Source organism: Gymnoscopelus braueri (assembly GCF_963280865.1).
Source record: "Gymnoscopelus braueri genome assembly, chromosome: 17".
Classification (NCBI taxonomy): Eukaryota; Metazoa; Chordata; class Actinopteri; order Myctophiformes; family Myctophidae; genus Gymnoscopelus; species Gymnoscopelus braueri.
In genome coordinates this window covers 22,410,264-22,423,111 of record NC_137617.1, presented here as the reverse complement: position 1 = coordinate 22,423,111, position 12,848 = coordinate 22,410,264, and the positions used below count along the sequence as shown (strand labels likewise).

General features: G+C 44.6%; 1 protein-coding gene across 1 annotated transcript in view; it reads left to right on the top strand.

Moving 5' to 3' along the window:
- Window positions 1-3,946: 3,946 nt before the first annotated feature.
- The window catches only part of LOC308104883 (SH3 and multiple ankyrin repeat domains protein 1-like), a gene marked incomplete at both ends in the record, with an annotated part of 34,057 nt that continues 25,155 nt past the window's right edge, over window positions 3,947-12,848 (top strand). Inside the window, 7 exon segments of the mRNA XM_080455480.1 lie at window positions 3,947-4,438; window positions 8,249-8,452; window positions 10,410-10,481; window positions 10,564-10,672; window positions 11,203-11,354; window positions 11,566-11,733; window positions 12,211-12,252. Coding sequence (XP_080311606.1) covers window positions 3,947-4,438; window positions 8,249-8,452; window positions 10,410-10,481; window positions 10,564-10,672; window positions 11,203-11,354; window positions 11,566-11,733; window positions 12,211-12,252 — 1,239 coding nt within the window.

Below are 12,848 nucleotides of genomic sequence, written 5' to 3'. Positions count from 1 at the left end.
AATGTTAACACACTGCAGTCTGTCAACCTTTGACTTATAAACCTACCGGGCTGAATGTGATGCGTGAATTTTCAGCTTCAGTCTGAGCTTAGATGGTAGCCAGTAATGTTGGGGTAAGATATTGGGTCCCCTTCTCGCACAAACAGGGCTTACATTTCCTCTTGACTGTTCATCGCTTCCAGGTAGGGGTGTGCCGATACACTAATTTCACCAAACGATACGATACGATATTTGGCTCACAACTTCGATACGATTTCGATACGATACGATACGCACTTTTTTTATTATGAAAAATATATGGGGGAGAAAAAAAGCAAATGCAAACAAATAATTCTGTTTTTGCATTATTCAGATATGCGAACTTGTAGCTTTTCAGCTACAATAGCCGTTTTGAATCAAAATAGGGCAATAGTGTGATACCTGACCCGAAAAAAAAACATGTTGTCACCCTTTTCACCTCGGGGCTGTTTGCATGCCTGATTATTATTATTGTTAAAAAAAAAAAAAAAAAAAAAAAAAAAAAAAAATTTTGAAAACGATATTTTTTTTTTCTCAAAACGATACATATCGTCACGAAAACGTATCGCGATATATCGCGGGACGATATATCGGCACACCCCTACTTCCAGGCACTACAGCCTTGCTCTCTTAGGAGGCTACTTGATGCATGCATTGAAACCCCCACATTCGCTATCTGCAGAAAAAAAATGTTTTTGGAAGAAACAACATATAAACAAACATATTTTTCTTGGATTTATTCACATTATTTGACCCTTTATTATTATTATTTAAATTTACCAACTTCTCATCCATGCTTGCTTATCTGCTTAGACACATTTTCGTCATTAAGAACTCTCCACACCACTTCTCTTCTTCTCTCTGTCTTCCCTGCCTCACTTACTTTCGCCAGACGTTTGCACATGGTGAACTGGCCCACCCTGTCACTCTCTGAGCTCCCAGGGGTCTGTCCTTCAATCATGGTCAATTCCTACAGCTATAGCATCTCTGCTGTCATCAAAACTGCTCAACTGGCACACTTCCTTAAACGCATTCAGACATGACATGGACATGTACAGACTAGGCACTATATTGATTTGCCGGCATCCAACCTGCCATTCAACCATAAACAATTATCTGGGTTGAAACATGATCTTCAAGGCTCTGTATGTCAGTGTAACCCCTACTGACACACAGAAAAAATAATGTATGTGTGTGTATACTGCCCATCTTTCGCCGCAGGCTGAAAACCCACCTCTTCAGGAAACACTACCCTTCCTCTTTGCCTGGCCTACTTGTTGTTAACTAGTTGTACGAACTCCGGTTTTATTGTTGTATTATTTTATTGGATCTTGTTTAGTCGATACACTTATTTGTTTTAGCTCTTGCTCATTTGATTTAGCTATTTTGTCTCATCTGTTTAAGAAAGTAGGTAGCTGATATATTGCACTTTTACCTTAGTGCTAGGTATACTCTTGGTTGCCTGTTTTTGCAGAAAATGCACTTAAGACTTCTGGTGATTAGTAGTTTCGTTCCATACCTATGTTGAATGCATTTATTGTAAGTCGCTTTGGATAAAAGCGTCTGCTAAATGACTGTAATGTATATCCTACTATAAATGCTTGAAATCTCTGTCCGTGTGTCTGTAGTTCTCAAGAACCACCGCCTGGCCGACTTCAAAATTGGTACTGGCGTTGGTGACAACCCGAGGTAGTGCCGTGCCTGTCGTCGAGTTGTGAAATTGGCGGTTGCCCTGAACCTCAATTCGACCATTATGTCCATATATGGGCCCGACGACTTCGAACTTGGTGCGCGCATCACAGAGGACCCGAGGGAGTGATGCACCAAGTGGGTCTGATCAGATCTCCAAAAATATCTATAAAACCACAAATCCCCATATATGGTGTACCCTGATGTCATCAATATGACGTCATAGACTCATGGACTCCATATTTGGGCATGCCTGACACGGAATTCCATATATGGGCATAAAAGCGACACAGAGAGACAGATACAGAAATCTCCATATTATTATATGGGCATAATATAGGGACACAGACAGACAGACTGGTACAATGGGTAATCTGACACTGGTACAACGGGTATTGCATAATCAAGTGGGGCATGCATTTTCAACTTGCATCATTCCCCGAGTAGGCCGGTGGCCAATGGGCACCAGTCTAGTACAGTATAATATACTGTATACAGTATAGTAATCTGAGTTCCCAGAAGTTTTCGCCAGCTCTCGCATACAAACGGGAGGGGCGAGGAAACTTCTGGGCCAGAGCCCTGGTATTTGAGGACGGAATGTAACTTACGCTCAGAATCTGAGCGGACACGCCTCTTACCGGTCTGAGAGCTGTGCAACTCGTCTAAACAGTCCGACGAGAGGCAAACAGCAGTACACAACAATGGCGGCCTCCCGTCGCTCCTATTTACATCCACTGCCTGTGGATCCCGCCCCCTTTTCTTCATTGGCTGTTGATTTGAATCAGAACGCAGTGGCCGCGCCCCTGCTGTCCAGGCTCTGAGGCGAAGTCTCCCAGACTAGCAGTATAGTAACGCAATCTGTATTTCAAATATACTGTATGTTTCAATCAATGTACTGTACACTTTAGAGTTACTAATAACCTTAAATGGTAGCCCATAATGTGTTTTTCCTTTTTACAGAACAGTGGGAAATTTCACTTTTGACTGGTTAAAGAAGGGATTCAATACTTCATACAATCTTTGTGGAGCCCCTTTTTTAATTTTCTCTAACATAAGGAAGTACAGTGCATCTTTGATCCAGTTAGTGGAGGTGGGAGTGTATCTTTTTAAGTAGAAAGTAAAAAAAAGTAATACAAAAAACAATTCCATTGAAATACAAGATCTCTGTAGAGGGAAGTCTGTCCAATTTAGGCGTCTGGTAAGTAAAGTAGAAAAACATACGTCTAGTATGTTTAAATTGTATGAATGCACTTATTATGGATTATATTTTCCTGTATGTTTCCATTAAGGCGACTTTTGACAGTGGCCCCAATTTGTAAAGGGCTGTAATGGGACCTTGTTGCACCAGACAACTCTATTACTACTACAACCTGAACTAATATAACATACAGTACAGAGGCACCAACCAGTCGAGTTTGAACTGAACCAGAACATATCATACAGTACAGAGGCACCAACCAGTTGAATTTGCAGCAGAATAAAGCGATGATTACATTTTAAACGGCTCATACTGCAAGCTATTAGCCCAGAGTTGTCTCTTAGAAACTGTAGTTGGGTTTTGTTAATTCAATAGTAGTAATATTCCTGACCACTCGGGACGTTCCATTTCATATCGCTCTCACCAGCAATGAGTCTGTGATGCAAATTCATTGGATTTATATATAGCTATTCCCGCATGCATTCCCAGCAGCTAAATGGAAAAAATGTGGACCAGCTTTGCCTCTGGCTAGTGCTTCTATTATTGGACTTGTCTTTTACCTCAAATGCCTCGAATGGCACCCTCGACATCGATTAGTACCACAGTGCACGCGCACACACCATCCACACGCGCACACACACACACACCCACGCACGCACGCACGCACGCACGCACGCACGCACGCACGCACGCACGCACGCATGCATGCACACGCACACACGCACACACACGCACACACACACACGCACACACACACACGCACACACCTGTACACAAGAGAGTGAGGTCCTGTTGGCTGTATAAGTTCTTGCGGTGCAGAGTGAGTGTGTCGATATGTCGAGCGTTGGTACTCCTGATTAAAGTGGTTCAGAATAACCTCTGTGAGCAGAGTTTCACTCTTTTATCTCTTTGCTTCTGCCTTCCACAGCATGTTTCAGAGGATGAAGCCATGGGAGCCACATGGGGCGGCCATGACGCCACGTCGCCATGACAGCAGTGTCCCTCGGCGCTCTCTGCAGTGACCCCCCCGCTCAGCGAAGGATGCTGGGAAATAACAAGCACTTTTATCATGGCCAGGACGACAAGGACGGGGACGATGAGGAGGAGGAAGAGGAGCAAAGGGAAGGTAGACGCGGCAGCGAGAACGGAGGGCTGGAGGGACTGGAGGAGTTGGAGTTGAGGGCCGGGCGACAATCGTGGGAGGGGAAAGGCAGCGATGGGGGCAAGCCGGCGGCCATTGTTGTCGGGAGGCAGAGGGCAGACCGGCAACTGAGGTCGGCCAACCCGGGGAACAGGGGTACCGCTTACACCTCCAATCAAGTCCCCGCTCACCATCAGCCAGTGAATAAGCAACATCATCATCATCATAAAGTTATCTCAGCCAATCAGCAGCTCCATCACCCCGGAACGACCAATGCATTGCAGAAGAGGCGGGCTCAAATGGAGCGCAGCATGACCACAGTGGCGCCATTGGAAGACACTCACCTGACCATCATGGTGTTCCGCATTGGAATCCCAGACATCAAACAAACGGTAGGTGCATTGTGTTGTGACTGGCCTTGCTACTGCAGGGCCTGCTACAATATGCATGAGCACTGGTCCCTTCAAGGACAGGTTCATATAAGCATACATTGCCTGTTGTTGTTTTCATGTTGTAATTCCTCTCCGCATGCCGGTGATTCCCATAGGTAAAGTCTCTGTTTATATATAATTTTACTGTGTAAAGATACAGGAAAGTAAGGATAGAAGGGGAGGGGGGTGATGTGCAGCACAGGTCTCCAATCCGATTTGAACCGGACATCTTGCAATAATATGGGATTAGACATTATCTGGTCACTTGCCCCTCTGAAATTCTCCTCTCACGGCCACCCTCCCATGTTCGACGCCGTCCGCATTTATCAGGTTCTACTCAAGCACCCAGAACCCAGTGGTTTCATTGAAGCCAAATGGACATGCTGGCCATTCATGGTACTGCAGCGTAGGGGTTCCTACACGAACGAGCGAAAACGGTTTCGACCAATGGGCTCGACTCACGAGCATGCGCACGAGCTTGCGCGCGCTTCTGTGACGCAAAACGCTTGCGTCACTTCTGTGACGAACTGGGGCCCTAAATAGGCCGCGCCCACCAAATTTCCAACCCGGAAGAAGGGGTGATTTCGGCCCATGCGCTGGGTGAGCAATTCAATGCAAGTGGATGGGAGGAGATTTCGGGTGCCCTCTCTATTATTTTTTACTCTATGGTTCTACTGCATGAGTGTGGCAGCCAGCACTCCTCTCACTGACTGTGTGTTGGGCTCCGCAGCAGGACATGGCCTTACCAGTCAGTTGGCCTAGTGTCTAGCGGACTGGCTTGAGCGGGAGTGCAGGCTTTCTGCAGACTGCAGTAACCGTGGAAGTGCAAATCCAGCCACAGAACAGCGCCCGCTAGAGCCAGGATTCATCGCCTACTGTCTAGGACACTTCAGCCGGGCAGACATGGAACTTGAACCTGGGATGTTTTTTAGGGCAGTTTGTCTACCCATTTGGGAGAATGAATATATCTAACATCTGCTATATGTAAAAGAGAAGAGTTTTCAAATGCAAACTAATTAAAAGTATAACTGTCTGCCACTGGGCCCACTTATGATTGTAATTACCTTTTTTATGACTGAGGCTAGCACCCATATACAGTTCACTCTCTGTGTTGAGGTGGAGGCAGGTGAGAATTGGCCGGGCCCACGCACTCTACATCCAGGTGACAATGCATGCAACCCCTCCCCCAAGTTACACTCTCTCCGTTTTCCAACTCCCTGAACATTCTGGCTGTTCCACATGTCAGCTAATCTGCTCTCAATATAACAGTAGTTGCTAATTATCTAATAAGGTTTTAATGAGTTTGGAGAGGGCCGGGGAGGGGAGGGGGGAGGGACATTGGAGGAAGGCGCAATTGTGTGGAAGCCATTTGTGTTGGTCTCAGGGCACTGTGTCAGCCACTGGCTGACACGCTTCTACCGCCCACCCACCGGCACCACTTACAAACATTCAGCACGCTAAATCTCTGCTGAAATGTAATCGGAAAATATTAAAGGGGCACTGGGAAAAGGAGAGAATATTAGAAACCCTGTTTGATGGAGAGAGAAAGAGTAAGAAAGAGAATGAGAAAGACAGAGAGAGGGGGTTAATAATCAGGGAGAGATGGTTAGAAATAACAAAGCTCCACCATGAGAACAACTGTGCTCTGCTTAAATAGACAGTGTTGCAGGAATCATGTATGAGTATCCTATCATTTATAAAAGAATGGTGCCACTCACACAACACTTGCATCCTCGCTTATACACACAAAAGGTATAATAACGGTACATATCGTCACTGTCGGGTGAAAACCTCATATGTCCAAAACGGTTCCTTATTTAATTTTTATGTAGTCGTTATGCCAATCAATTCCTCCCCACACACATTTCTGTGTTGTCCCTGGTGTTGTATCCTACTGACTCACCTGTCAGTGACGAGCCCCCAGGAGGACGTGGAGCTTTCGTCCTACTCCTCCCGCCCAACACTCCCCGCTGACAGGTGCCGCCCCCAGCCCGCAGGGTTACGTGCAATGACCATTATCACCCTCCCCGCCTGGCTCCCCTCCCCCTGAACACGGACCAATTGTGTTCGCAAAGACGCCCGACAAAGCTGGATGCACCACGGTGGATTCGAACCCACAACCTCCGTGGTGGTGGGCAGGGACTTTACTGCGCCACCTGAGCTCCAAACATTTATTTTCTTTTATTGATATAAAAAAACTATTAAAATAGTGAAAATAGCCGATCTACAAGCTCACAACGCATCGCATCGCGATGAGTTGTGAGTGTGTAGATCTGTTATTTTCACTACTTTTGTGTGACACACTTTTATGATGAATGAATGAATGAATGAATGAATGAATGAATCAATGAGTTTTATTTCAAACTTAAAAAAGACAAAAAAAAAGACTTAAAAAAGACAAATAAAATATAAAACAGAAGAAAATAACTTTTAAACAACTTTTAAACTCCTACACCCTTTTTCACTGGTAATTTTCACATTTTTTCAAAATGTATTCACAACAATGATCATGATTTGATCACGATCAATGATTTTTTTTAACGAAAAAAAACCAAAAAATGTAAACATGGAGATACGAGGTTTCTGCCCGACAGCAACAATATGTTTACACTACACCACAGCTCTACTCTCACAAAAGTGCACCCCCCCCCCCCAAAACACACACACACACACGCAGCCTCATGCGGTTTACCTCCCATCGAGACACCAAGAGACATTGCTACGGCAACGGGTGCCTGGCTGCTCTAATGAACCGGTTGCCATGCCAATGGTGTTGGCTACAGCATCACACAGAGCGACCTGGTGGGGAGAGTTGGGGGAGGGAGAGGTGTGTGTGGTTGTGTGGATGGGTGGGGGGGGGGCGGCGTTTAGAGGGGACGTAGAATTGTGCTGAGCTTTGCGGTTTTACTTACAGGTCACCAGAATGGAACAATAGCATAAATCCATATCTCATTCAGACGCCACAGTCCCCTTGTAAATGCCCTGCCAGGTGAACTCGACGCGGCTCCTGCCTTAATTGGCAAAAATGAAAAGGCTTGTCCTTTTCCCCAGGAAATGTGGTGGACATAATCCTTGTGAGAAAAAAATGAATGGGCAGCACGCGCATCACCATGAAATCTAATTAGGTCCACACCAGATGCACATACAACATCAAAGATATCGAATGTGGACTGTGACCAGCCAGCCTGCCGTGTATTCTTGCACACAGACACAAGACGCAAAGAGGCTTTACTCTTTATACGACTTCTCCGTTTTCTCTCATATTGCGGAGATCTAAGCTTATGTATGGGAGGATAAAAGCAAAAAAATAGCCAAGAGGAAATCTTTCTACCCAGTATAGAGAATCCAAACTTCTCCATCTGGGTGAAAACAAACAGTACTGCATAATTTGTCTTGAATAGTCAGTCCCCCTGTAACTCATCTTACTTCAATGAATATGGCAGCTGATAAATTATTTAGATAAAATACATTCATATGCAGCAGAGCACATAAGCGCGCGCACGCACGCACACACACACACACGCACGCACGCACGCACACACACACACACACCATTCTTATGCACTCTTAAAACACTAAGTCGTGCACAGGCAGTGCAGTCGAGCTTATCCATAACATAATAATATTTGCCATTTTATATGTCTATCCATGCTGACTTGCTAACAAATGTGCGTACATATGTAAGCAAACCACTCCAATCAAATACATATAGATGCAGATAGATGCGTGTGTGTGCACACATGCACACTTATCTTATACCTTATCTTTCAGAGGTGTCTCCAGTTTGACCCTGACTTCATGGTGTGGGGCGCCAAGCAGCAGATTATCTGTTCCCTCAGCGAGCCCCTTTGGGACGTCCACAACTATGGCCTCTTCCAGCCAGCTGGGGAAGGAAGAGATGCCAAGTTCCTGGACGAGGAGCGCCCCCTGCGAGACTACCCACAGTCCTTCGAGCAAGGGGTACCTTACCTGGAGGTATGGCATACCTGTCTTCATTGTTATTTGAAAATAAGGGACATTTTCTGAACTCCAATAGGTGGGTGGTGCTGCACTCTCAATCTCTTATACTGTAATGGGGGGTGTGGAGGGATACAGCGCCAAAAAAGTGGACTTTGACCTCTAATTTATAGTTTGTCATACGATGTGTTGCTCACTGAAAATAACTCAGGGATACGGTCATATACGACAAAGTGATACATTAGATTTTGACTTCTCTTGTATGAAATGTCATGAAAACATTATGCTGTATTACAGCATTGCCTGTAAATGTGTCTTGAAACAACTTGTAATTGGGATTGGGATACATTTAGAAATAAAACACAGAGGTGTTTCAAACGGTTTAGGCATTGACTGCAAATGCAGCTATTTCCCCGAAGGCTTGAGGTCTCACAATCAATGAAAATGCAGCTCTGTTCATCCGGCTTTGTCCAACACAATTGGCCCGTGTTCGGTGGAGGGAAGCTGGGCGGGGAGGGTGATTTTTTTTCACTGCATGTACACCTACGGGCTGGGGGGGGCACCTGTCAGCGGCGAGTGTTGGACGGGAGGAGTAGGATGAAGGCCCTGCGTCCTCCCAGTGGGGACTTCTCACTGGCACGCGAGTCAATAGGATACAGCACTGACATCACAGAAATGTGTGTGGGGAGGAATTAATTGGCACAACGACTAAATTATGGAGAAAAAGGGAGCAAAAAAATAATTGGCTACCCTAAATTTAGGAAACAAAAAAAGAAAATGCAGTACTGTGACATCAGTGGACTGCATTATTGGAGATGGGAAATTGTTTGCACTGGCACTTCCCTGTTTCTAGATTTATATTCAGAATGGTGTAAACAGGGTACTGATTAATCACTGTAGGTACATTAGGTACCTTTATACCTATTAAGGTTGCATGTAGCAGAGCCTTTCCAGTGAGCCAACATGCACAATAGCAGCACCCTGACTCTGACCTGAATGGAACTGAACCTCCTTAATTAGTATCATTCCATTCAGGTCAAGTAGCTGTGTTTACCCTACTATGTCAAAATGGCTGCTGTGAACAGGAAAAGGGACTATTAAATGGCTAGAATGAATACCAAAAGTACAGCCACTGCTATAGATGTAACCTACTAATTCCAAACTGAAGCAGATGTTTCCCTAACAGTGGCTTTTGTTGTGAATGGGTGTGACATGCCATAGAGTTCTACTATTATGGTACCTCACACATATTGTACAATGATGTTACAGTGCCCTCTGCAGGTGAATTGACTTTAAAACTGTGATGACCAGGGTGGGGCTCAGAGATTATATGTTCTCAATTTGCATTGGAAGCAGAAAACCACATAGTTCGTTGGGAAGGCATGTATTATGAATTTGTAACTGTGACATCATGTATCACAAAGTGAAAGTTCATCTAAGATCAGCATTTACCTTGTTATTCCTGTGATCTTTCAGACAATGCAATCTAGATTTGTGACCACTAACTCGGGAGCAATTAACACACAGACTCTGATGAAATTAACATAAGATAAAACTTTATTGATGTCCGGGGGGAAATGACCAACAACAGTAAATGTGAAACACAGGAACAGATAAGAGCTAAGTGTAATTTATACATACCGTAGTTGTTCTCCAGCGTCACGCACCGAAAATAGGTGAACAAACTCACAAGCTCGTAGATTGGCTATTTTCTGTGCATGACACAACCAAGTATAAATCAGGCATAAGAGTCAAGAGCTGATAGAAATTAATAAAGTCAAATAAAATAATTAGGCTTAGGTTGGGGCACAAGACTGGTCTCTGAATGATACAGTCTATCACCAATTAATATCTATCCCTGCCTGGTCTGTGTATATTGACTGATCTGTCTAAGCTTATGGAAATAATACAAATGGAAATCCTTTAAAAAAAATGTTTTTTACATAAATCTTTTTGTTTTGTTTTTGTTCCACAGTTTAGGTACAAAACCAGGGTTTACAAACAGACAAATCTGGATGAGAAAATCCTCTCCAAACTGAGCACCAAGGTATCTGTCACAAGTCTATTGAAAGTACCACTTTTACAACGCCCTGGCTTTTACAAACAAGGGATTTCTACCTCCTTTTCAGGCCAATCTGAAGAAGTTCCTTGAGTATGTTCAAACTGGAGCAGTGGAGAAGGTAGCAAAGGTCCTAGAGAAAGGCCTCGACCCCAATTTCCATGACCCTGACACTGGAGGTGAGTTTAACACTGCCCTGAGAGATTTACCCTGGCTCCGAATTGAAAAACAAAAGACTTTTGAAAGTTGCCATTGACCCTGTTCCCCCCATAGGATTATCTTTTATTTCAGAGCGACAGAAAAAATGTCTTTTAAAGGTAGAATAAACACGAAAAGCACTTGCGTTGCTCTTGGCTGTCAGCTGCTATTTTACTCTCTTCCGTACCTATCATACTGCATATCACTCATTCACTTTTTCACTCATTTAAGGTGAGCTTCCTCCTATTCTTCCTGTTATTCTTTGTCTTTGTTCTCTTCATCTTCATCTACTCACTGTTATTTTAACTTTAAAAAATGCACTTTACAAGAACACATATGAAGCGCCCTTCATACATGCCATGGAACTCAACGTGGCACAATAAACCGTATAAAAACATACCATTGAAACCACCACAATTACATAATATGTTTCTGTCTGTTTCTCCCTGACCTCGACACCCCCTCATCCCATCCTACCGGCCCTCCCATACCTGCACCCCCTGTGAGGCAGAGACCCCCCTCTCCGTGGCGGTGCAGTCGGGACCGTCCATAGAAGGCATTCGAGTGCTGTTCCAAGGCGGGGCCCATCTGGATTTCAGGACCAGAGATGGTCTGACAGTCTTGCACAGAGCTGTCAGGGCACAAAATCACGCTGGGCTGCTGGTAATGAGGGCCGCTCACTAAATCACATGCAGGCATTACGAGCTGTACTGTAGTTCTATACACACGCACGCACGCACGCACGCACGCACACACACACACACACACACACACACACACACACACACACACACACACACACACACACACACACACACACACACGCACGTTGGTGAACATTGTGTTGTGCTCTGTCCCTGTGCCTCCCTGACAGGCTCTCCTTAATCTGGGAGCATCTCCGGACTACAAAGATCGTTGTTTCCTCACCCCGCTGTACCACACCGTGCTTACAGGGGGCGAAACCTCCAGTTGCGAGACCCTCCTCTATTACAGGGCCAGGCTAGGCACGAAGGATGAGAATGGTTGGGAGGAGACACACCAGGTAAATCTATCTGTCTCTATCTGTCTATCTATGTATCTATATGTATCTGTCTGTCTGTCTGTCTGTCTGTCTGTCTGTCTGTCTGTCTGTCTGTCTGTCTGTCTGTCTGTCTGTCTGTCTGTCTGTCTGTCTCTGAATTGTCATACGGTTTCCTTTCATATTTTTATGTATAAAGTCACCAGTCTGTTCCTTTCATAGTCTCTCTCTCTCTCTCTCTCTCTCTCTCTCTCTCTCTCTCTCTCTCTCTCTCTCTCTCTCTCTCTCTCTCTCTCTTCTCCCTCTCTAAGTTGTTATGTAACACAATGCCATTTCCCTCTCTTATCAATGTTGTATTCATTTAACGTCACCTCTGTCCCTCTACACTCTCTGACTCTTCTCTCACTCGCCCTCTCTTCCCGCCCCTAAGTTGAGGCACATTCTGTCTCACTCATCTCTCCATTATCTGCCCCTCCTTCCCACCCTCCTGTCTCCAAATAGCACAGGGATGAAGAGGAATATGGAATGCAAGAGATACATAAGGTACCCATCACCCTGCCCATCCATCCATCCTCACCAAGCTTTGAGAGACAATGCCACCCACTGCCACAAAGAGACTGCCGATGCACAGGGCAGAAATAAACGAGTCATGACTTCAATTAACCCATTCAATCTGGGAACGGCAAATCTATGAATATGTATATTTTAAAGGGAACGTTTTTGACTCAAATCTTTGCTTCTGGAGGTCCCTGGAACAAAATATTTTCAGATGGGGGTCCTTGGCCAAATACATATAATTTTGGGGGGTCCTTGACATGAAAGAGTTTGAGTACTGATATAGCAACATATTTTTTTTTTCTGAAAACTGCTAGGATTTAGAAGACATTTGTAGATTCCCGGATTGAATGGGTTAAGCAAATGCACCAACATCTCTTGTTCTACATCTCTCTTTTCATGAGATATGACCGATTATGTAGGTTAATTCTGTCCTTGGCCTTAATTGTGCAGACAGTTCTTGAGCTTTTCGACACAAAAGTTAATCATCTTTTTGTGGCAACTGATAATTCCCACCAAGTTTCATGAAACTCCATCCATCCGTCCGTTATTTTTACACTGAACTTGATTCTTTAACCTTTTCA